Genomic DNA, 25,544 nt, shown 5'->3' with positions numbered 1-25,544 from the left:
AGATGGTTGTGAACCACCATGTGGGTACTGGGAATTGAACCTGGGTCCTCTACAAGAGCAACAAATGCTCTTAATGGATGAGCCATTTCTCCAGCCCCATAAATTTTTTTCCCCCTTAACACTAGTTTAGTTAAGGTAACCCACCAGTTACTTTTAATTATTAAAAAAAAAATTTTTTTTAAAGACAAGGTTTCATGGTAGCCCAGACTAGCTGCGAACTTGTTATATAATCAAGGCTGTCCTTGAACTCCTGACCCTCTGATCCTCTTGCCTTCTAGATACTGGGATTAAGATGTGTGTTCCCATGCTGGGCTAGATTTAAAACAAACAAAACAAAGTTGTAGGGGTTGGAGAGATGGCTTAGAAGTTAAGAGCGTTTACTGCTCTTGCAGAGGACCTGGGTTGGATTCCTAGCACCTACAAGGTGGCTCACAATGGCCAGTAACTCCAGTTCCAGGGGATTCGACACCGCCTTCTGGCCTCCTTGGGTCATGGTGCACATGGTGCATGCAAACTTATGCAGGCATACACATACACATATACATAAAAATAATAAATTAAAAAAACAAAGAAGTTGTAGACTCTCTAAAAAGTATTTTAAAAATATAACCTCAGGTTTTATTTCTGGAGTGTGTACGTGAGGTAGATATATGCGTACACATTTGTGTGAATTTACGTGGGCATTTGTGCATGTGTGCTCCTGCATGAAGCCAGATGTCAATGTTGGGTGTCTTCCTCAATCCCTTGCCTCATTTTTTTTTTTTTAGAAAGAATTTCTCATTGAGCTTAGAGCTAATCAATTTGGCTAGGCTAGTTGGATAATGAGCTTCAGAGATTTGCCTGTCTCTAGCATTTTTTTCCTTTTCCTTTTCTTTTTTAAAGTAGATATTGCAGATTGAATAAGTCTCCAGGCTTGTGTAGCAAACACTTACCTGACTGAGCCTCTGTCAGTCCCCTAAACTGTTTCCTAGTACTCAAAATAGGCAAATGCTCAGAGAATTTCAGTTTCATTCCAGTGATTCCACCCATGCTCTCTTCATTTGGAAATGTATGCTTTATAATCATACCTCACAGAGTCTGCTGAACTGCCCTACAATACACTCAGTGTTAGCTGCTTCAGATACAACGGCTGCCTGTAGGAGTGGAGGCCACAGTCGCTAGGGTCCAGTTAGGGAAACACCTGGTCTCAACAATGCTTGGGTCCACATCACTACTATTTCTCTCCTATGACTTTCAATTCAATATTCTTAAAAAAGAACTGTGACTAGTGAGTTTACTTTAAACATCAATTCTTGATCTGAGATATTACTTGAATTAAGGCTGCTTTGTCTGCCTCCTCAAAATGTATCTGAAAGTACTGTCATCCTACTGGTACCCATGGGATAGACAGGTTAGCTACTTTTAACTGAGTATTAGTCAAAGGAGATCATTAAATTTTCTATGAAGGTTCACCTGTGAACTATGCTCTAAATCTATAACTGTGGTCTAAGCTCATCTAAAACCCTGCCCACCTTAATTACTGCATAAGAAAGTCACCTGTGTAGTGACACTGAGGATTCTACACACCTAATCCTATCGCTTCCGTTATGCAGGGTTAGATTATTCCCAGACTTATTTCACTTCTTCTTTTGTTTGCCTTATCTCCATTCTGCTCAGTATGGGGGACTTCTACTATAGGACAGGCAGTGGAAAGAGAAGCAGAAATTTATTTATTATTTATTTGTTGTTGTTGTTGGTGTGTGTGTGTATGTGTGTGTGTATGTGTGTGGTCTGACTGCATATGAACAGATTTGTGTGTGCACATGTATGTGTATGCTCCAGTAGGTCAGAGGTCAATGTTGTATGTCTTCCTCAGTTGCTGTCCATCTAATTATTTGAGATAAGGTCTCACTGAATCTGGATCTCATTGGCTTAGCTAGACTGGCAGGCTTGCAAGTTCCAGGGATTTGCCTGTCCCCCATCCCTTTTCTTCCCCAATTCTCTGTGACACGGGTACAGATGAGCACTGCTGTGCCTGGCTTTTTACATGGGCATTAGGGATCTGAATTCAGATCCTTATGCTTGCATGACACTTTACTGATTGAACTATTTCAGTCCCCAGAAGCTAAAGACTACTGAGCCGAAAGTCTCATTATTCCCTGGTTATATTAGATCATTTTTTAGATGAGTGAACAAGAGTCTATTCTATCTAAATAAACAAGATACTCTTAGGCCAGACATGTAACCCTTGCAATGCCTCAGTTCTTTCATCCACAACAGGGTGCTAACAACACTATTGTGCGGCACCAGTTTAATGATTAAATACAAGCCATGTGAAACATCTGGAACACAGTGAATAACTTGAAAGTGTCAGTACATGGATGGTAATTAACAATGGTTTCTTTAGGCTTTATTTGCATTACACAAACAACTGTCAGTACTTTAAAAGGAAATGTATCTATCTACAATGCAACTCTGTCAAGGCTATCTCTGACTATCTTAGGAAATCAAAAAAGCTAGTGTATAGCAGTAAAATGTCTAGACTTGGCTCTCACACTAAGCATGGTCAGTGTGAAACACAGTTCTAACACATTCTCTAACCCATTAGCATCTCTTCTAAAGCCCCAAATTACCTCTGAATTTCACTTTTTCACGAATGTACAAAGCTTTCCACTGTGACATTGTAAAAACTGCATTTCTAGGCTACCTTTAATTATGGTTACCACACAGATCGCACACACATACACAAATCCTCTACATATACAGTATGTATATAAATAGGGAATTGTATCATTTCAAATTCTACTTCTCTCACAAAGCATTATTTTAATAATGTTAAAGAACTTTTTTTTGTAGAACTACTTTAAAAAAACAACATGGTTTTATAGAGATATCAAAAGCCATCTTACCACATTGCTTGCACAGATACTGGTTTGAATATGTGAACTCTGTTATCTGTTGATACGCTGAACCCACTAAGAGCAAAAGAGAACAGACAAAAGTCCACAAATAAGGTCAGGTATTTCAGGTTTGCTATACCAGCTGACAGATTAAATAGAAGAAATAATCAGTGTGTCATCTGGAAGTTAACTAGAAGTAGGATGTGACTGAAAAGTTCCAACATGGCAGCTGAGAGAAGGACAATCGGCCTTCTCCAGGGACAAGGATTATCTGCTAGGTAATCCAGTTCCAAGAGGTCATATCTAAACACATACATATATGAGCAATACTAAAGGAACTCAGCAAGCTGTAGTTACATATACATATGCATGAAATAATAATTCAAGATGAAGTAGTCATAAATTTGAGAGGAAGTGGGAGAACGTAAGAGGAGTTTGGGGGAGGGTGAGAATTATATAAATACAGTACTCATTATAAAATTCTCAAAAGTACCACAACAACAACAACAACAAATTCTCAAAAATAAATTTAAAGAAAAAAAAGCATCAATAAATTGACTTTATCTACTAGGCAAAATTAAGTTGTCCTGATATATATTTCTATTTGGAAGTCTTTTGATTCATAGCAAACCTGACCTGGGTTTATAAATTGGAGTAAACATTTCGGTCTCTTGGGAACACATTCTAAAAACACCAGGAGGTGGGGGTGGCTGACTGGAAGGAACTGGCTCAGGAAAGGGGTTACACAGCAGGCTGACAGCTGGCAGAAGCCACAGAGGTTATTTGAAACAGAACACATCATCCTCAGGGAGAACACTGCAAGAGCAGTCCCACATGTTCACATTAAAGGGTGAGCCAACAAACTACTACTTCTTTGTCTGGCTTCCTACCATAGTCAGCTTAGAAGAACAGAAGTGAGAGACCCTGGCAAGTTGTACTTTATTCTACTTACAAAACGGCAGTTTAAAAGGCCTCACTGAGCTGCCGACATGTCAGTTCAATTGGGCACACTGAGCCTCCCATTCAGCTGAATGAATGAGCCACTAAGACTGAGATGAGCCCACACCCCTCTGCTTTCTGTGGGAGGAGGAAGAAAGAGAAAGCTCTTACCCGTCACCATCCAAATGAATTAGGGTATCACTCCAGAGAGGCAAGACTAAGCCCATGGTACAAGTGCTACTGCAAGACAAGGAATAATCATTAAGTTACTTCCTGTTATCCTAGGAAGCAGTCACCATTTATTAACTTTTAACACAGGGATAAACCTCCAAGCAATAAAATGTGTCATCAATGTTAGAGTAGAGAAATTTCTATCATAATACTATTAATCCCGTACATGTTCTCAGGAGTTCTTTAAAAGGGATGGCCAGCTATTCCTTATATATTTGACAAAGAAAATTTATTGACTGAACTTCCCGTATTGTCTTATAAGTAGCTACTATCTTAAAAAATCCAAGTAATTACTGCTGACTTGCATTTGGTAGGTCTCAACCCAGGATACAAAATCCAACTCAATTCCAAGCATTATATCTTTTTATTTTTTCAGGGGTTAAGAGGCATGAACAAAGTCTCATACAGCCCAGGCTGGCCTCAAACGCACAACAAAGCAGAGGCTGGCCTTGAACTCCTGATCCTTCAACCTTCACCTCCCAAGTGCTGGGATTACAGGTGCGCACCACCACAGCTGCCCTCAAGGACTAGTTCTAACGTCAAGAACTATTGCTAATTGCTCAATATCTTGGAATAAGTGACTTGTTCAATTCTAAGATTTACTAAACACTAGGAATACCCAGATTGTTATTAAGTTAGAGAAATAAAAAATACAATTTAAATGAAAGAGTACTTAGTCTTGTATGTGTGTATATATGTGTTTAAATGAGATTTAAAAACATTTTATTAAATTTTATTTTTATTTTATGTGTATTCTGCCTGCATGTATTTCTGTGAACCATTTGTATGCCTGGTACCTGTGGAAGCCAGAAGGGGGTGTTGGATCCGCTGGGACTGGAGTTACAGATGGCTGTGAGCTGTCATATGGGTGCTGGGAATTGAACCTGGGTCCTCTGGAAGAGTAGCCAGTACTCTTTTAACTGCTGAGCCACCTCTCCACAGTCCTATTTTGTTTATTTTAAGAGAGTCTCACTGTGTAGTCCAGAGTGGCCCTGAACTCCAAATTCTCTTGTCTCAGCATTCTCTACCTTGAGATTACATGCTACCACACCTGACAAAATAATGCTATGTACTGACCTAGCATGGCTGAAATGTAGAATAGAGACATCAGCAATCAACAAAAGGGTGGTCCTACTATGGCATACTAAAATACTGCTCCAGGTTCTGGGGGTTGCAACTCAGTGGTAGAGTACTTGTGAGGCCCTGGGGTCAGCTACACATCAGCTTAGAAAGGAAACTGGCTCTAAGCGAATAGAATAGGCTAGTGCAGGGAGTCCTGGCCTCCTGACCAATTATTGTATGCTCTGTGACTCCACTTCTCTGGACAACCTTTACCATTTTTGTCCCTTTCTCTTCTTCAGGATCTTTAAAGTTTTTAGTTTTTTTTTTTTTTTGGTATGGTAGCACACACCTTTAATTCCAGTACTTGGGAAGCAGAGGCAGCAGATCTTTGTGAGGCCAGTCTACTCTACAACAGTAAGTTCCAGGCCAGCCAGGGTAACATATAAGACTTTTATCTCACACACACAAGAAATCTTTTTGAAGATACATGAATGTGTACACATATCTGTGTGTGGGCATGTGCACATGAGTGCAGATGCCTGTGGAGGCCAGAGGCTTCTTATCTCCTGGAGCTAGAGTTATGGGCAACCACTGTTGATGCTGGGAAGTGTGCTTGGGTCCTCTGCAAGAAAAATGTTTATTCTGCTTAGCCATCTCTTCTGCCCCTTTCTAAGGATATGTCTTAAACTACTTCCTGCTTCTGGTCATTTTCCAAAGGATCCTTCATCTGCTCCCTGCCAATATGTCTAGAGACAGCAGTACAGCAGAAAGAACACGGTGTGGGAGTGGGACACGGAGTGGTTAAGATCATGGGCTCTTAGTCAGATGGACTCTGAAACTGAGTTCTAGTAACAATCTTTCTCCCAGGGCCTTGTACACGCTAGATAAGAGCTCTCTGCCTCTGAGCTACACCTCAGCCTTTAACTATGCAGTCTTAAACAAGTTACTTAATTGCTTTGTGTTGGTCTCTTCATCTATAAAAGAGGGACAAAATAACCTTTATTGCATTGTTTTAAGATCAATCACATGTATAAAAGCATATATAAGGGTGCCTAAACAATAATAATTTCTATTTAGTAAGTATCTACTATGTCAAAATGTCTGGATTTGATCTCTTTTGGTATTGGAACGCCTCTGACCAGTTACTTAACTCCTCTCAGCCTTAGGTTCTTTATCTTTAAACATAGGTAATAGAACCTATCATCATAGGAAGCGGTTAGAAGGAGGAAAGGAGGGAGAGGATGATATATCTTAATTTAAAAAGATATCACATAACAGCTTACAACTATCTATAATTCTAATTCCAGAGGATCCAACACCTTCTTCTGGCCTCTGTGGGCACTACATTCACACAATGCACAGACATACATGCAGGCAAAACACCCATACACATAAAATAAAATTAAGAAAACAAATCTTTAAAAGAAGATTTAGAATAAAGCTAGGCATGGTGACACAAGGTACATGGGAGGGTGAGGCAGGATGATTGTGAGCTCAAGGTCAGTCTGAGTTAGAGTATGTTTCAGGCATTGGCTTATAGAGTGGCACCCTGTTGCTCTCCCTGGCTCCCCCAGCCCCCATCAAAAAAAAAAAAAACCCAGAAGGAGAAAGAAAATATAAATATTTAAGATCCCTCTCTAACAGTTATTCAAGGAATCAAGGAGACATTATAATTTAAAACACAGGTGCACCAAACTCTGACGCATTCAATTTCAATTTTAGCTACTGGAATTAAAGACCCATTATGAGTAGGTGTTTCGCCGGGAGGGGAGGTGGTGGTGCATGCCTTTAATCCCAGCACTCCAGAGAGGCAAGACTAAGGCAGAGGCAGAGGCAGGCGGATCTCTGTGAGTTTGAGGCCAGCCTGGGCTACAGAGTGAGTTCCAGAAAAGGCGTCAAAGCTACACAGAGAAACCCTGTCTCAAAAACAAAAACAAAACCAACCCCCCAAAACCAAAAACCAAAACAAAACAAACAAAAAAGCTATAACAAAACCAAAACCCCAACCACCCCAACCACCTAAAATCAAACCAACATAGAAACGACAGCAACAATCAAAAACCAGAGGCCAGAGAGATGGCTCATTAGCTAATAGTGCTTGTTGTTTTTGCAGAGAACCTGAATTCAGGTCCCAGCAACCAGATCAGGCAGTTTACAACTGCCTGTAACTCAGCTCCAGGGGATCTAACATTCTTCTGGCCTACATGGGCACCTCCAATGCATGTGGTGTTTGCACATGCATGTGCTTAGACACATACACACACCCCTAAACAAACAACAACAAAACCCCAGAGTTGGATATGGTGATACACGTATATAATTCCATCACTCAGGAGACTGAGGCAAGAGAATTTTGAGTTCAAGGAAATCCTGGGCTTCATAGTGAGAATCTTTCCCAAGGGGTGGGGTAAGGTGAGGAGCAACAAACAAGCACAAAAGTTCTGCTATTTTATAACCTGAAGCACATGTAGTATATTTTGAAAAACAAGGTTACAATGTATTATTAGGATACTTTGTAACTTGGTACAGTTCTCAAAATAAGCTAAATGAATTGGCTACAACATTACTACCTTGTACTTATCAAACAATCTGGCTTCTACTTTGACTAAATAGTGTTTTTGTTTGTTTTGATTTGGTTTGGTTTTTCCTTTTTCCTTTTTTTTTTTTTTTTTTTCGAGACAGGGTTTCTCTGTGTAGTTTTGGTGCCTGTCCTGGAGCTCGCTCTGTAGACCAGGCTGGCCTTGAACTTACAGAGATCCGCCTGCCTCTGCCTCCCGAGTGCTGGGATTAAAGGTGTGCACCACCACTGCCCGGCTGATTTAATATTGTTTTAAAACACTGTTGTTTTCATATCTGGATATATGAAATGATACGAATTCCTTTAAAAGTAACTGAGAGGAACTGAGCACTAGTATTCTGAGGTCAAAGCCTTTCTTTTACTGTTCACAGGTTCACTCAAACAGAAGACAAACAAGATTTTACAATGCTAGGCTTAACAAAAAGAAACTCATTTCTAGCTCTTCATGTCCCAGTTTGTTTCTGAGACACTAAAATTTGATCAGTGCAATGGCATCTGTCAGGTATGATCCAGATAGACTAACAGAACAAACTGATGTGATTTGCTGAGGATAAATTACTAGGCACCCATGGAAAGTCCGCCCAGCCATCTGGTGGTTCACACTCTGGAGTCAGAATCTGTAGTTACTGCCTCCAGTCTCCAGGGGAAGGAAGCCTCAGCTCAAGTTTCCATGCACTTGTAGTTCCTTCCTAGGTTTTCTTTTCCTTTTGTCTTCTTTCTTTTTGTTTTTTTTTTTTTTTTTAGACAGGGTTTCTCTTTGTAGCCCTGGTTGTCCTGGAACTCTGTAGATCAGGCTGGCCTCAAACTCACAAAGAACCTCCTGCCTCTGCCTCCAGAGTGCTGGGACTAAAGGCGTGCATCACCATGCCTGGCATCTACAGGTTTTCAAGGGAGGGGTCGGGGGAACTAAACAAAGGAAACATGGCCACAGTAATTCTGTCTAACTGAATTTCCTGCAATAATGGAAATATTCTGTACACATGTGCTGTCCCATATGGGAGCCATTCATCACACATGACTACTAAGTATATGAAATGTGACTAGTTATGAAAGAAAATTTTTTAAATATATCATTATTTTAGTCTTTATTTACTTAAAAAGCTACAGGTGTCTAGTGGCAAATGTACTAGACACTATAGGTCCAGACAGGTAAAAGTCCAAATCAGAGATCATAAAATTCCAATGTGGAAACATAGGTAGTTTCCTACTTCCTCCTCCTTGAGACAATCTTGTTATATATAGCCCCGGATGGCCTGAAACTTACTACATAGACCAGGCTGGCCTCAACTTCTTGGCAATTCTCCTGACTCTGTTTCTGGAGTGCTGGAATTACTGGAGCATGCCACTATTCTCACAAAGCAAGTACTTTCTTACTAAAAGGCCTGTTATTTAGGAAAAACATCAGAAGTCAAAACTTCAAGAGGAAATTTCCTACAAGCTGTTGCCAAGCCTCTGTCAATTCAGAGCATATAAGTAAATGCTGTAACTGGAGTACAAGTTCACAGCTCTAACCTTGTCATCTTTATGAACTCAGAAGTCATTCCCCAAGTTGACCTCTGTCCTATTTATTTATTTATTTATTTATTTATTTATTTATTTATTTATTTAATTTTTTAAAAAATCAACTTGACACACCTGGGAAGTGGGAATGAAACTCAACTGAATAATTGCCTTGATTGGATTAGTCTGTCAGCTTGTCTATAGGGGCATTTTCTTGCTTGCTAATTGATGCAGAAGGTGCTAGCCTATTGTGGGCATGTGAGCCTGGGAGCAAGTAAGCAAGCAGCATTGGTCTCGTGGTCTCTGCTTCAGTTCCTGACTCTAGATTCTTGCCCTGCCTCCCCTTGACGTTGGACTGTAACCTGTAAGCTGAAATCTTTCCTCCCCAAGTTGTTTTTAATGATTTTGTTTTGTGTGCATGGGGTAGCATGTTGGAGGTTGGAAGAGGACAACTTGAGGGAGTTGGTTCTCTCCACTATGTGGGTCTCAGGGACCTGAACTTGGGTTGTCAGGCTGGGCAGCAGGTGCATTTACCCACTCAGCTATCTCATCAAGTCTGTTTCTGTCAGAGCTTTATCACAGCAACACAAAGCAAACCAAGACAACTTCTATGTACAAACTAGGGTAAAGGTTGGTTTTGGAAACTTTCTAGTGATCCTGGGATCTCCCTGCCTCTCTACAAAATCAGGACAATGAGACTCGCTAGCAATCCTGCTACAAACATTTCTTTTCTTTTCTTTTTTTTTTTTTTTGGTGGATAAATTTCCCCAGGCCTGGGTCACACTCCTAGCTACTGCACAATTCCATTCTAGTCCTGAACCAGGAAGTCATGGTTTGAGACATCTGACAGGATTTCCTGAGGCTTATTATCTCAGAGTGTAAAGATCTGCTTAGCAGCCACATTCCATAGTCTTCCCAAAGGTTCTTCAGAAAGAGTAGAAAAATAGAACAGAAAAGCCTTAAGCCTTTAGGACACAACCCCCAAAAGCCTCAAAACAACAACAACAAAAATCTAGGTTCTGTCAGAGGTATCTTTAACTACAGGAAGCAAAGTACACCTGATTTTTTAACCCAGGACCATTGGTACATTACCAAGAAAGGCATGTACCCTGGGATTACCAAAGTAGAGAATCACTGATGGAAAGAATTAGACTAACAGGAAAAAACAACATTTCCCTGATTTGCTTAATTATTATCATTAGTACCTAGTAATGGGAAAGATAAGGAATAAAAATAGTAAATTAGAAATAGCCGAAGACATTTAGCAAGTGTGCTTGTCTTTGAAGATCATGGCCAAGACTTATTTTCTAGTTTTATGCCTTGATTTTTCTGTCTATGTGTGTGTGTACATGTGTTCATATGTTTATGGGGTGCATGTGGAGGTCAGACATCAACCTTGGGTAACTTCCTCAATTGCTCTTCACTTTAGAGACATAGTTTCTCACTGAACTTGGTTCTCACAGATTTGGCTAGGTTGGCTCCCTGGCTGGCCATCTGTCAGCCAGCTAGTCCCAGGGATTACTCTGTCTCCACTTCCTCAGTGCTGGGATTATAGGCACATGCTGCTGTACCTAGATTTTTCACCAATGCTAGGGATTGAATTCAGGTACTTGAGCTTGCATGGCAAATACTTAACTAACTGAACCATCTCCTCAGGCTGTCATGAATTATTTAACTTAAAATTCATTACCACATACTCACTATAAAAGATAATGGGTTTTACTGTGACACTTTCATATACATATATATGTCAATCATTCCATAAACATAAATATTGTGGTGGTTTGAATAAGAATGGCCCCCATAGGCTCATATACTTGCTTAGTCATCAGGAAGTGGTACTACTTGAGAAGGATTAGGAGGTATGGCCCTTGTTGGAGTAGGTGTGGTCTTGTTGGAAGAAATGAGTTACTCGGGGGTGGGCTTTGAGGTTTCAAAAGCCCAAGTCAGGCCCAGTGGCTCTCTCTTCCTGCTGCCTATGGATCTGGATATAGAACTCTCAGCTACTTCTCCAGCACCATGTCTGCCTGAGTGCTGCCATGCTCCCTGCCATAATGATAATGGACTAAATAAACCTCTGAAACTGTAAGTAAGTCCCAATTAAATGCTTTCTTTTATAAGAGTTGTTGTGGTCATGGTTTCTCTTCTCAGCAATACAACAGTGACCAAGACATATATCAAGAATACAAGCTGGGCATGGTGACTCACAGCTTTAGTCCTAGCACCTGGGAGGCAGAGGCAGGGTGATCTCTGAGTTTGAGGCCAGCCTGGTCTACACACACACACACACACACATACACACCCTTCATCCTCTTACCTTCTTGTTTAATTTTATTTTGAATTTTAAAAGCATAATTATGCAAGACATTTTTGTAATAGTTCAAATAACTATACTAGGTTAATTAAAAGGTAGTTTTCATGCTCCTCCCCCATTTTTTAATGGTACCATACCTGTCATTAGAAGAAAAATCCATTCCCAGGACAATGCTTTCTTCCGTGTCTTGTCTACCATTAGTTGAAACCACCACCATATAGCGTGTTCGATTTTGGTAAGTACTTTCCAATCTTACAGCCTGAGGTCAACAGATAACAAAGAAACAAGGAATTTAGAGAATTTTTAAATCATTTAATTTTTTTTTTAAACCAGCATCTCATAGCATGCTACCAAGGCAAAAAAGGTGATAGTTGGGAGACCTAAATTCAAAATTCAACTCAAATATTAACTATAAAATCTTTGATATAATACTAAATTAATGGGGGGTATATAATAATACCTATGTTGTTTTAAGAATCTTATAACTGGGTATACAAACCACACTTAAGGCAGGACTCAATGGTATTTTTGTAGATTTTTTTTTTGTGTGTGGGAATCTCATATTGCTTTTGTTTAGGCTTTTTTTTTTTAATTTAAAAAAAAAAAAAACCAAAACTTAACCTAACTGGTCTTTTGCTTGTATTATGGTTTCTGATTTTGTGTTTTCATTGATTTCTTTTTTGTGTGTGCATGTCTGTGTTTCTTGTGCATTTTCATTGTTTTTTCTTTTCATTTATTCTGATTTGTTTTAAAGAGAGAGAAAGAAGGTGTGGAGTTGGATGGATGGAGATGAGGGAGAGGAAATTGTGATTAGAATATTTTATATGAAAAAATTTATTTTCAATAAAAATAAAATGAACATTATATACAGAATAAGTATATAAGTCACTATAAATATACATTAAGTTGGTCAAACTCAAAATGCTATAGATGTGTATTTTATTGAAATATATAGTACTCATATATATTATAAACTATATACATAATACTTTATAAAAATATATATGTATTTCTCTGTCTTATATAGTCTATGTATCTATATGTACTTACCTATCTCCACAAGCTTTAGGGTAAGGTAATAATCATTCTTATCAAATCCGTTTCTCCTGGTAAAGAGTCTTTGTTTCACCAAGCTTTAGTTAGGCTCTTGGACTATGTCCTAGATCTATCTGTGCAATTACTTGCAAAATTAAACTTTAGCAAGAACCCCCACTAAATTTGTTTATCTGGAGTCTACATCATCCCTACTCGATACTCCTTGACATCTAACTGGGTTTTTCATCCTCTACCATCTCCCAAGTGATATACCATCACCCTGGCCTATCCTCAACTAAAATCCTCTAAATCATTTTAAGCCAAAACTTGATACTGAGGGTTCTCTGAAATAAAAGGCCTATTGAGCCATTACAGAGAAGGATCTTATCTATGGGTAAGTTTTTCAACCACCTGCAGGGAAGTGAGGTAGCAGATGGAAACATGCCTGCTGGGCCTCAGAGTGAAAGCATATTGTAATAGTTACTTTTTGTAACTCATAGAAGGAAGAGCTGATTTAGGCTTTAGGGTTCCAGAACGAGAGTCCATAATGGGGGACGTATGCCAGCAGTTAGCTAAAGCAAGGAAGCTCAGATCCCATTTCTGTCCACAAGCAGGAAGCACAGAGGCTATAAACCCTCAAAGTTTGTTCCCCATGAACTTCCTCTAGTTAGGCATGACTAATTTCTCAGACAAAATACAAACTGGGTACCAAGTTTTCAAATACCTGAGCCTATAGGAAACATTCTTACTCAAACCACCACATGTTTATACTGAAAAATTTGAGAGGGAAAGAATCCACACTGACTACAGGAAAGAGTGAACTAATGAGAAGCAGGCAGAGGTTTGAGACAGGAGGTCAGTCTGGATGAAGGACTCATTGTTTCTTGATTGGCTGGGGTGAACAGTCCAGAAAAATGCATTTATAATGAGAATATGGTGTACAGCCTAGTGGTCTGCTCTCTAGAACTCAGTCTAGGTTTCAAAATCTATTAAGTTAATTTGGCACAAAAGTGTTAACTGATTAGCTTTCCTTTCATATCTTGCCCTCTGTTCTCTAACCCTGATAATTTAGGATAGTTCAGGATTTTTAAAACTACATTGTTTAATTTCTGTGTGTATGTGTGTGGTGCACCCACCTGTGCATGGATCTGTAGAGACTAGAGTTCAATTCTGGGTACCTTCCTCTGGCCTGAATATTTGCTTTATTGTTTGAGACAGGGTCTCTTCACTGAACCCAAAGATCATTTTGTCTAGCCTGGCTGGCCAGCACTGGGACAACAGGCACACGCTGCCCCGTGTGGCTTTTCCTACACGGGTGTTGGGTATCCGAACTCACGTCCTCAGGCTTGCATGATGAGTACACCGCTGCCTAGCTCACAGATTTCTACCAACTCCCCATTTTCTTTCTTTCTTTTTTTTTTGGTCAATTTAGTCTCGGTCCTTCACTTATCTTTTATATTTCCACTCAGCAGCCTTAATCTACAGGACTCAACTCTGCTGTTTGGCTATGAATTCCTCCTGCCTGTCCATGCTGGATTTACAATTAAGCCCAATTCTACACTTGAGGTTTCCCAGCTTTATCTCAATAGTCTTGAATAACATTTTTTTAATCACCTAAAAAAGAAAGAATCTTATGAAATTATGAATGTGAATCAGTGCATGATACATGGTAAATGATTACCCACTGTAATGTGTTTCTATGAGCAGAATTCATAACAATTGCCAAAATATGTTCTATAAACTGAAGAGGGGCAAATGAGGAACATGAATGTGAACACTCATCTCATACATAAAATTTGCACAAGCTACTGTAATATGAAGCAAACTATTAGTATTATCCAGGGGAATACTGGCCCTGTGCAAATGAGTATCTGTTTGTAACAGATATTTATGTATATAAACAGATGTTTGTATATCTGTATGTGACAGGATTTTTTCCCTCTCCTACTCCTGATTTATTATTACTATTATTACTACTACTACTATTATTATTACTATTTGTGTGTATGTGTGTGTGTGTGTGTGTGTGTGTGTGTGTGTTGGTGCATGTGTAGAGGTCATGGGCAACTCTTTGGAGTTGTTTTTCTTTATCCATCCTTATGTGGGCTCCACAGATTGAATTCAGTTTATTACTTTATGTGGCAAGCACCTTTACCCACAAAGCCATTTTAGGGGCTGCCTCCTTTTGTTTTTTATTTTATTTTTTCTAGACAGAGTTTGCTATGTAGAGTAGGCTTGAACTCCTTCCTCAGCCTCTTGAATTCTGAGAGTACAGGCCTATGCCCCCATGTCAGCTTCTTCTTAGATTATTTTATGTGTACAAGTGTTTAGTCTGCATGTATGGAAGGGCATCACATGTATACCTGGTGCCTTTGGAACTGGAACTGGAATTACAGATGGTTGTGAGCAGCCATGTGGGTGCTGGAACTGAACTTGGGTCCTCCACAAGAGCAGCTAGCATTCTTAATGGAAGAGCCATCTCTCTAATCCTTTATTTATTTATTTATCCGCCTATCATTTTTAAAAAAAGATTTATTTATTTATTATGTCTACAGTGTTCTGTCTGCACATATCCCTGCAAGCCAGAAGAGGGCACCAGATCTCATTACAGATGGTTGTGAGCCACCATGTGATTGCTGGGAATTGAACTCAGGACCTTTGGAAGAACAAGCCGTGCTCTTAACCTCTGAGCCATCTCTCCAGCCCCGTCCTTTATTTTTTATTTTTTAAAGACAGGGACTGTCTATGTAGCCCTGGCTGTCCTGGCCTCATTATATAGTCTAGACTGGCCTCAAACTCAGAGCAATCTACCCGCCTCTGCCTCAACTTCTTCTTTACCTTCAACAATTAAAGATTCCTTTTTCAGAAGCTTCTTAGTTTTTAAAAGTTTTAATTCATTGTTTATGCATTCAAAGTGCCTTCAGAAGATTGGAATATAAACAGGGTCTTGGATGAAGTTAAGGGCTTACCTGCTAGTGTGATAATGGCAGCGTGGTTACTATCCCTCTGTTTAATATCTGAAGTAAAATGTCACATCACATGGTGATGGCTACCAAAGCTGACTCAAATAATTTCTGGGACTTATTTTCTATTTTGACTGTTTGGAAAATTTCTTAATAAGTTAAAAAAAAATCACTGTATAAACAAAGCAAAAACAAAGCAAAATGGTTTCCAGGCAACAATCATTTGAATATTTGCCATACATATGCTGCCTATGCCAGGACAGCACAAGGGCTAGGAAATCAACGGTGGAAGATGGAGACATCGCTCTCCCCTTGTGAGATGTATGCTCTACTCCTACTGTCTCAAAAATCAAGTAAATCAATTACATTAAATAAAGACAGTCTTATGTATCCCAGGCTGGCTTCTAACTTACACAGTCAAGGATAACTCTTAACTGGTCCTTCTGCTTCCACCTCACAAGGGCTAAGATTACAGGTATCCACCACCACGCTCAGTTTCTGTGGTGCTGGAGATATGACCCAGGGCTTCAAGGATTCTGGGTAAGCACTCCACCAACTAAGTTATAAACCTAGCTTTATGCCTCTGTTCTGATATTCCTAAGAAAAGCTAGGGAAGTAAAAACAGTGGATGTGGCTAAATTAAAGCTTCTTTGTTAGAACTGACACAATCAGAATGCAATGCCATCATTCTGACGCCAAAGACCCAAGCCATACTGTTGTTCACTTTATGTTCCATGAAGAAAAGTTTTGAAATCAAATTCACTTATGAGACACTACGAGGAACTAACATTTAAATGGACCACAGTCTAGAGTTAGTCAACTGAGATTGAGGAGGAACATTAAACACACAAAGGGTAACAGTAGATACACATGAGGTGGACTGGGAGGCAGCTCTGGATTTTCTTATAGAAACACTCAAAACATACATGTCATTTTTAAAATTATGTTTATTTATTTAGTGTGTGTGAGAGGTGCAGAAGTCAGTTCTCTCCTTCCACATGTGGGTCCTGGGAGAGAACTCAGGTTGCCAGGCTTGGTGCAAAGTGCCTTAACCTTAGTGACCAAATTATCTCACTGGCCCCATCAACTGTTATTTTAACCAGACAAGCTGGTGCAGGTAAAATCAGATTTGAAAACATTTAATTAATTGTATGCACATGAATGATGTGTGTGTACCATGGTGCACATATGGAGGTCAAAGGACAGACAGCCTGTAAGAGATTGTTCTCTCCTTCTGCCATGCGGGGCCTGGGGATCAAACTCAGGTCATCAGGCTTAGCAGTTGGTCTCAAACTTGCTATGTAGCCTGGGAGGAGAATTCCCTGGAATTTTTGATCTTCCCAGTGCAAGGATTACAGGCAAGTGCTATCATGCCTGGTGTATATGGTACTGGAGTTGGAACCCAGGGCATCATACATACTAGTTAAGCACTCTACCAACTGAGCTATATCTCTAGCCTCAGAACATCTAATAAACAAGATTTCAGACCTTATTACACGTTTAAACTTGAGCATGCCTTGGCAATCTTTAAACTAAATGTTCAATTTCTAAAATGTGTTAGAAGCAAATTTTACCTGCAAATACAAATGGTGTGGAAACAACTGAACTATGATTCTGAGAAATAAAAAAAATTGAAACATTTTTCTTTAGTTATGTGTTGTATATATGTGTATAGCATATATGTATATACTGTATTTGTGTGCACTGTGCATGTGGGTGTCTTCTCCAATTATTCTCTGTCATATTTTCTGAGACAGGCTCTTTTACCAAAACTTGAGCTCACCAATTTGGCTAGACTGGATGGCCAGGCAAAAGCAGGGGATCTTTAGGGCTTGCTGGCCATCCTGTCTAGCCAAATTGGTTGCCTCTCCAGTGCTTGGATTATAGATATGTACTATTAACACCAGCTTTTTAAAAATCTCATGTCCTCAGGGCTGTGCAATAAGCACTATACCGACTAAGCCATCTCTTTAACTTTCTCTGTCTGATGGTTCATACACCAACTGATTGATTAAGTCAAGGTTGATGAAAGAAAAAAGTCTTCCTAAATATAGTCTATAATGCTTGATATCTGGCTCAAGACATTTTGGTAAGTGATATTCAGTGCAAACATTTCCTGTCTTTTTAATATTCAACTTGATAACATCAAGAGCTCATCATTCAAAGAATCACCTTAAAGCTCTCAGTCCAATTTAAGTATTGTACCTAAGTGGAGCAGTTCACAGATCCTACTTGGCACAAAAGCTTTTCTCATCCCCCTCATCTAATAGCCTGAAACAGTTTTCTTGAAGCATACATCACACATTTGTTTTAATTTTAATTTCATCATAAGTCTAGACCATGCCTCTGCATGCAGTATTTATCCTCAGGGAAGCCACATTATAAAGACACAATGTCTAGACAAGCAGCTCACCCAATCCATCAGAAAGGTTTCAAAAGTATGTAAGTATTAAATTCTAGCCAAAAGAACAAAGTAATAACAGTAGCTAAGATTAAAATAGACTTCAGACATGACATTAATAAATTAAAGAACACTGTCTTCAAGAGTTTGAGGAAGTAGGGCTGGAGAGATGGCTCAGAGGTTAAGAGCACCAACTGCTCTTCCAGAGGTCCTGAGTTCAATTCCCAGCAACCACATGGTGGCTCACAACCATCTGTAATGAGATCTGGCACCCTCTTCTGTATACATAATAAATAAATAAGTCTTTAAAAAAAAAAAAAAGCCGGGCGGTGGTGGCACACGCCTTTAATCCCAGCACTCGAGAGGCAGAGCCAGGCGGATGGATCTCTGTGAGTTCGAGGCCAGCCTGGGCTACCAAGTGAGTTCCAGGAAAAAGGCGCAAAGCTACACAGAGAAACCCTGTCTCGAAAAACAAAAACAAAAACAAAACAAAACAACAACAACAAAAGAGTTTGAGGGAGTGTCTGTTGAAAAAGAATATCAAGTTTAAAAAAAATCTATAAATTATATTCTGTCGAATCCCTGAAAACCATGGTCAAGGCTAAAGATATGGCTCAGTGGTAGGGCACTTGTCTAGCAAGCAAAAAAGACCCCAGGTCTGATCCCCAGCACAGTCAATACCTCCTTGCCAAATTCATGATTAATTTATTGACATGGCAAGATACCCACGACAAACAGGTTAAAAGACACTACACAGCTTACTTTATAAAACAACAAAACAAAATTAAGCATGGCTGTTAGTTCACCCGACTGCCCACCCCGACCCTATGTAAATACCAAGAGAGAGTGAAAGGTGCTTATTCAAATAGCCAGGAGTGGTTTTTCCCAGAGTGTGGGATATGGTGATTTCATCTTTATTCCTTTTTGAATTGTCTGATTTGGAAAACAAAACCAAACTGGACACAATGCACTTATACTTAGAAAAAAAATAAACTAATTTTCATTTGAAAAAACTTAACATATTATAAAACTAAAACCCAAAAAACTAATTTTCTAAAATTATCCTGCCAAGTTTTTAGCTTTTGCAAAAACTTCAATTGAAGCTGCTGTAAATATTCTTAAAATTGTTAATTTCTCATTTGGTTTTTAAGTAGTCCTTTGATAATTCAGAAGAACACTATAAAACCATTTCCTTATTTAACAACTAGAAGTTTCTTAAATACTGAAGTAACATTTATACCTGTACTTGGAAAGTAGAATTCCCCCAAAAGAAAACAATATTTTCAATGTTTAAGCAAAAAAGTAGGGTTTGGTTGAGTTATTAAGAAGAAAAAGGCCGGGCAGGGCTGGCACACATCGTTAATCCCAGCACTCAGGAGGTAGAGACAGGAGGATCTCTGTGAGTTCCAGGCCAGCCAGGGATAGACAGTGGAACTCTGTCTCAAAAAAAAAAAACAAAAAACAAAAAAAAAAACAACAAAAAAAAAACCCACAAAAAAAGAAAAAGAAAGAAAAGAAAAAAAAAGTGGACTTTCAGTTGACTATCCAATTTTTAACCTTATGTACAAGTCCTGAGATAAGAGCTTTAGCATTCCAAATTTAACTCCAAACAAAAGCCTTTGCTTTGGGTCTACAAATGCCCCTTTCAGTTAGAAAGTGCTAATTTGTCCAAAGTCACACAATGCATTTACTTATTTTCCTGAAGATGACTCACTCAATAATCTGAAACATAATGACTATGTGTTTGTAACAATTCAAAATAACTGTAAAATGGCTTATCATTTTAATGATTAATTCAGAGGCACAAGTTACAACTTACGTTTGAACTTACATTCTGTAAATGTAATACATACATGAGACTATCTGTCAAAATCTAAAAAGTTGAAGCTGCATATTTTAGTAGGAAAAGAGGCTTTCATCCTCAACTCTGCCTCCTAACTTTATTCTTAATTCTTTCAAGTTTCATGCGCGCGCGGGGGGGGGGGTTATCCCATATTTAGGGGTTCAAACTAAAGTTCAGAAGATAATGAATGAGAAAAAGATAAAACACACAATGACATCCTTAGCTCTGGCTCTCCCACACCGCACCATGTTCAAGAGCTATCGGCAAATAGCCAGCCTGTACTAGTGACTATGGTATGGGTTATGGGAAGTTATATTCAAAGTGTGATCAGCATCTTTTTGAAACTTGTTAAAAATATAAATTATCTCTACTTCCTCCCCACCAACCAAACACTGCCAGAGAAGCCCAGAAACTGATAGTTGACAGCAGCTCTTGAGGGGATTCTGATATACCCTCAAGTCTCAGAACCACTGCTTTAGAATACCAATGCTATAAGAATGGTGTTCCATGTCACACAGATGGATTTTTAAAGAATTATTTGAGAAAATACATAAAAAATGCAGATGGCCAGAAAGATACCTCAGCAGGTAAAACTGGTTGGCATACAAACCTGATGATCTGAGTCCAGTCCTTGGATTCCAGCATGGAAGGAGAAAACCAACTCCTGAAAGGTCTCTGACCTCCACACTACCTCATGGCATAAGTGTCCCTACTCAGTCTCTCACACGTACACATAAATACACAGATATACACACGTGAAATACTTTTTAAAATGCAGACAATGACGGGAAAATGGCACAGCAGGTAAATCTCAGTGAGAGACCTTATTTTAAAAAAATAAGGTAGAGTGTGGTGGGAAAGACACCTAATGCCACCCTATTGCTTCCACATGCACACACACGGTGAGTGTACTTGCACATATGTATATAGCATACATAAATTATTAAAAATTTTAAAGAAAAAGTGTGGCAGGGTGATGATGGTGCACGCCTTTAATCCCAGCACTCAGGAGGCAGAGGCAGGTGGATCTCTGTGAGTTTGAGGCCAGGACAGAGTGAGTTCCAGGACAGAAAAAAAAAAAAAAGAAAAGAAAAAGTGTGTATCAATCAATTAATAAATGAATAAGGTAGAGAGTGATTAAAAAGGAGAGCTATTGAGGAGGATGGTACTTAACATTAACCTCTGGCTTCTACATGTATACGTACACACACAGCACAGAGTCAGCATTTGAGAGAAAAAGTAAAGTAAATGATGAATCAGTGATTACCAGAGAGTTCAGAAGCTTGATCAAACTTTCTACAGTCAATCTCATACTTTACTCATGATCTCTCTTCTTGGACAGAAAGTAGAAGCCAGCTATTTGAATTTAATATGCTTATAGCTTAGTCAACTTCCAAGTTACTACTTTAACCTAGAGGGTTGAATAACAACTGCCTAGTGTACTTCCTTCTGTCTATTCTGAATTAGCTTCTAGAGAATCTTCCTTAGACACTGTAGCTGGATCATGTTATTTTTTGGCTCAAAAAACTTGTATTTCACAACTGCTTCATGAAGAGGGAGAGGTACTGACTGACTTTATAGTAATCTAGGGATCAAATACAAATGTAAATGTGAGATAAGCCACATGGATTCTAAACAAGTAAAGCCACATGCTCATCTCATGTCGTTTTTTCCTCCTCCCACTCCCATCCAGAGATGGAGTCTCAGGTTGTCCTGAACTCATTCTGTAGACCAGGCTTGACTTGAACTCACCGAGATCCGCCTGCTTCTGTCTCTCAAGTGCTGGGATTAAAGCTGTGCACCATTATGCCTAGGTGTTTTGTCTTTCAGACAGTGTCTTGCTAGTGTACTATTCTATCTAGACCAGGCTGGCCTTGAACTAGAAGTAGTACTCTTGTCTGGGATGATAGGTGTGTACCACTATGCTAGGTATTCATTCCATTTTGGTTTTCTTATTTTTATTACAGTCAGAAAAGTAACCATGTAAAAAAGACACATGACTTCCAAGTGTCCAGCAAACCTCAACCCAGCAGGATCTCTACATGCCAATCTAGTTGTGTTTTGTCACATGAGGATAAAATCTTGGCACTGCCAGAAGTTTAATCTTCTGAAGACCCAGATTTTGACTTTTATATGTAATCCAGCTTTAACATTCTGGGTAATATAAAAAATAAACCAAACCAAACAGCTGTGTGTTCTAAACAGAATCTATCTCTAGTTTGTGACCTGCTTGCTCGAGAGCTCTGTTTATGGCATTAAATCCTTCCTCACTGGCCTGCCGCACTCCTACAGCAGCATTTCATTCATTATCCTCCTCCTCCTCTTCTTCTTTGAGACAAGGTCTCTTTATAGAGCCCTAGCTGTCCTGGAGCTTGCTTTGTAAAACAAGTTGGACTCGAACTCAGAGCGATCCACCTGCCTCTGGCCCCGAGTGCTGGGATTAAAGGCATGCAGCTACCATACTGGCCCCCATTTCATACTTCTTAATGTGTCTATATAATCCTGTCAACTGTAAGAGCAGTCAACGAATGAGGAAAAGGGCAAAGACAGCCTAAGGTAACTTGTCCAGCATGACATGGTTAGCCCAGGTCTCTTGACTCAGTCAGTAACAATTGCTAGTTATTTCACTCATACCTCGTCCCTCCCTTTACGTCCTTTTGCTTAAGCTATGTTCTTATTTAGGATGAACTCTGTCTGCTTAATCTCATCATCTTTTAAGATCTGCTCAAGTTCCACTGTTAAGCATAAAACCTTCTCAACCAGGTCAAATTCCTAAGTTTTCTCTCCTTTTTCTGAACTTCAATTGTTGTTATGGACAATAACTTACAAATCAGCACTTAACAACAATCTTGAGCTATCAGAGTATTTTATATCACTTCATATTATGTTTTACAAGAATTAAACTCTCAGCTGGATTGGGATAGGTCATTCTTCATTTCTGTTCTACCTAGTTCTTAGCATTGTGTTTTTAACAAAAATTGACTTCAATATTGGCTAAATTAGGCAGGCTTTTGAGGAAGACAATTACGATAATGCCATTAACTTACCAGCCTTATGTTGTCTTCTGGGCGGAGTAAAATGAACATTGCTTGAAGATGTTGTTGGAGATCACCTGGTGAGATTTACAAAGCAAGGGATGATTAGTCTCCATTCAAAAATCAATAGAGAGGATTCCTTCTACCTTGGCAACTTGTAAAGTTATGATTTACTGAGAAGAGTTAAATTTTTTTTTTTACATTTTAATTTATTTTAGTGTGTGTGCATACCCACGTGCTCATGTATCATGGCACTTTCCATGGAGGTTGTGGGGATTGGTTCTCTCTTCCACTATGTGGGTGCTAGGGATTGAACTTGGGTTGTCATACTTGGCAGCAAGCACCTACACCCATGGAACCCTCTCATAAATTTTTGTTGTAGTTTAGGACTGGGTCTCACTGTATATCCCTGGCTGATCTGAAACTCCATACGTAGATGAGGATGGCTTCCGACTTACAGAGACCTGCCTGCCTCTGGAGTGCTGGGATTAAAGGGGTGAGCCACCATGCCCAGCTCCATCTCATATTTTTATCATGAGTGTAGGTGCTCAATGAGGCCAGAAGAGGGTGATGGAGTTGGTTGTGGGCCAACTGATATGAGTGCTGAGGACAAACTTGGGTCCTCTATAAGAGAAGTGCGTGATTTTAGCTGTTGAGCCATCTGACCAGGTTGCTGAGTCACAGAAATCAGTTAAGATTGTTGGTTTAACTTTTTTGTTTGTTTGTTTGTTTTTTGAGACAGGGTTTCTTTGTGTAGTTTTGGAGCCTGTCCTAGATCTCACTCTGTAGGCCAGGGTGGCCTCGAACTCACAGAGATCCGCCTGGCTCTGCTTCTCGAATACTGGGATTAAAGGCGTGTGCTGCCGCCTGGCTTAATTTTTTAAATAGTAAGAGATTAGTAGGCTGCATTTTTATATATTTACTTTCAGTGTATAGTATGTTAAAATTTATATCTGTCCTAGAGAAGATATACTTGAGAACACTCTCTATTTCATACAATGGTGGAAGTGGATGAGCAATCTGTTGGTGGAGTCCCATAAAGGGTAGTAAAAGAACTGTTTAAAGAATTATCCTTGAGTTTTGAATGGTATACATAATATCTTCTTCTGTAATAATAATACTGAAATGCCTTTAACTTAAATACTGTTATTTAATAATTTAATAACTTAAATACTGTTACTTAATAATTTAATAATAATTCCCTTTATTTTCAATAGTTTAAAATGGTTAATGGATGATATTAAAATGAGAATACTTATTAAATAGAACATATCAGGAATAGTTATTCTCCTGAACATATTAGATGCTTTAACATGGCCAACTATTTGAAACCTAACTTATTCTTACATATTTTTTAAAACTAAATTGAAAATCTCTGTAGTAAGATTTAAGATACTAGCACTCAGGAGGCAGAGGCAGGCGGATCTCTGAGTTCAAGGCCAGCCTGGTCTACAGAGCAAGTTTCAGGACAGCCAGGGCTTCACAGAGAAACTCTGTCTCAAAAAAGAAAAAAAAAGATTTAAGATACTAAGGATGATGCTAGGCATCATGGTTAATCCCAACACCTAGTAGGCAGAGGCAGGTAGATCTCTATGAGTTCAAGGCCAGCCTAGTCTACACAGTGAGCTCCAAGCCAGCCAGGGCTATGCGGTGAGACCTTGTCTCAAACAACAACAAACCAAAAACAAAAGAGACTACGATAAAAAACAAAACAAAACAAAACCCTGTGGAAACATATTTTATAAGCTTGTGGAGGTATACACACATACACACACACACACACACACACACACACACACACATATTTAAAAAGAATAGGAATTTGAACACAGATATATTGTATGGGTGGACAATGATTCCCACAGAAGACATGGGTTATTAACTGAAAATCACCAGTACTAAATATGAGTTCCCTCTCCATACATTATTAGCCAGGGAGGCTCGACAGACACCCCCCCCAAAATACAAGCTATTGTTATTGCTCTTAGTTTCTTACCAGAACTAGATGGTATGCCCCTATTGCTGAAGACACAATATACTTTGGTTGCAGGACACAGAAATCAAGCTGGAATTGACCTGAGAGTTCTTTCTGCTGACCAACTTTCATAGTGCCAGAAGGTGGTATACAGGCCACTGTGGGGAGCAAAGCTATGCAGTCACCCTGCATGCTGTACTACTCACCTCCCAGACAAGATGCTCTCACTGGTGCAACGATGGCACAAAGGTGAGGGGCTTTTAGATTGGATTTGGCTTGTTCCACAAGGAAGAGTTTAGGCCTGGAACTGTAAACCTGGTCAAAGCTCAAGGTTCTGGAGCAGAGGCTCTGGGGAAGTACCTATTACTGTTGTTTTCTTAAACAACATGTTGTTGGACTACCTTGTTAATATTTATTCTTATACTCATAGATTAGTACTGCCCTCAACCTTGACCAGAGAAACTTCTTTCTGCAGTGGTCAACAGTTATATGCACACTCCTAACTGATCAAGGTGCTGAGAGTGTCTGTTGAGGGCTCATCCCTAAATAGAACACCTATCCACCTCTCAGGCCTCAACAAAAGTTCTGGAAAATTGCAGAAGGGCAGAAGGAATGTAGGAGCTAGAGGCTAGGAAGGAATGTGAAATGCTGGGCAGCACACCCTGGAACTCACTGAAGCTATGGTTACCAGCACAAGATCAAGTCAAACAAGATCAGTAAACATTCTAATAGGCAGTACTAACTGGACTTAGTGGGTTCTTAACAAAAGAAGGGAAGACCATGAAAGGG

The 25,544-nt window shown here is 39.3% G+C and overlaps 1 protein-coding gene across 1 annotated transcript in view; it reads right to left on the bottom strand.

Moving 5' to 3' along the window:
- Ssh2 (slingshot protein phosphatase 2) overlaps positions 1 to 25,544 on the bottom strand; it is a 235,608-nt gene that overhangs the window by 37,968 nt on the left and 172,096 nt on the right. The window contains exons 4-7 of the mRNA XM_059271250.1: positions 22,793 to 22,857; positions 11,641 to 11,762; positions 3,990 to 4,058; positions 2,889 to 2,954 (exon numbers count right to left, since the gene is read on the bottom strand). Coding sequence (XP_059127233.1) covers positions 2,889 to 2,954; positions 3,990 to 4,058; positions 11,641 to 11,762; positions 22,793 to 22,857 — 322 coding nt within the window. The remainder of the gene's footprint in view (positions 1 to 2,888; positions 2,955 to 3,989; positions 4,059 to 11,640; positions 11,763 to 22,792; positions 22,858 to 25,544) is intronic.

The sequence above is a fragment of the Peromyscus eremicus genome, chromosome 8a, assembly GCF_949786415.1.
Source record: "Peromyscus eremicus chromosome 8a, PerEre_H2_v1, whole genome shotgun sequence".
Lineage (NCBI taxonomy): Eukaryota > Metazoa > Chordata > Mammalia > Rodentia > Cricetidae > Peromyscus > Peromyscus eremicus.
This window is presented reverse-complemented; position numbering and strand designations above follow the sequence as displayed.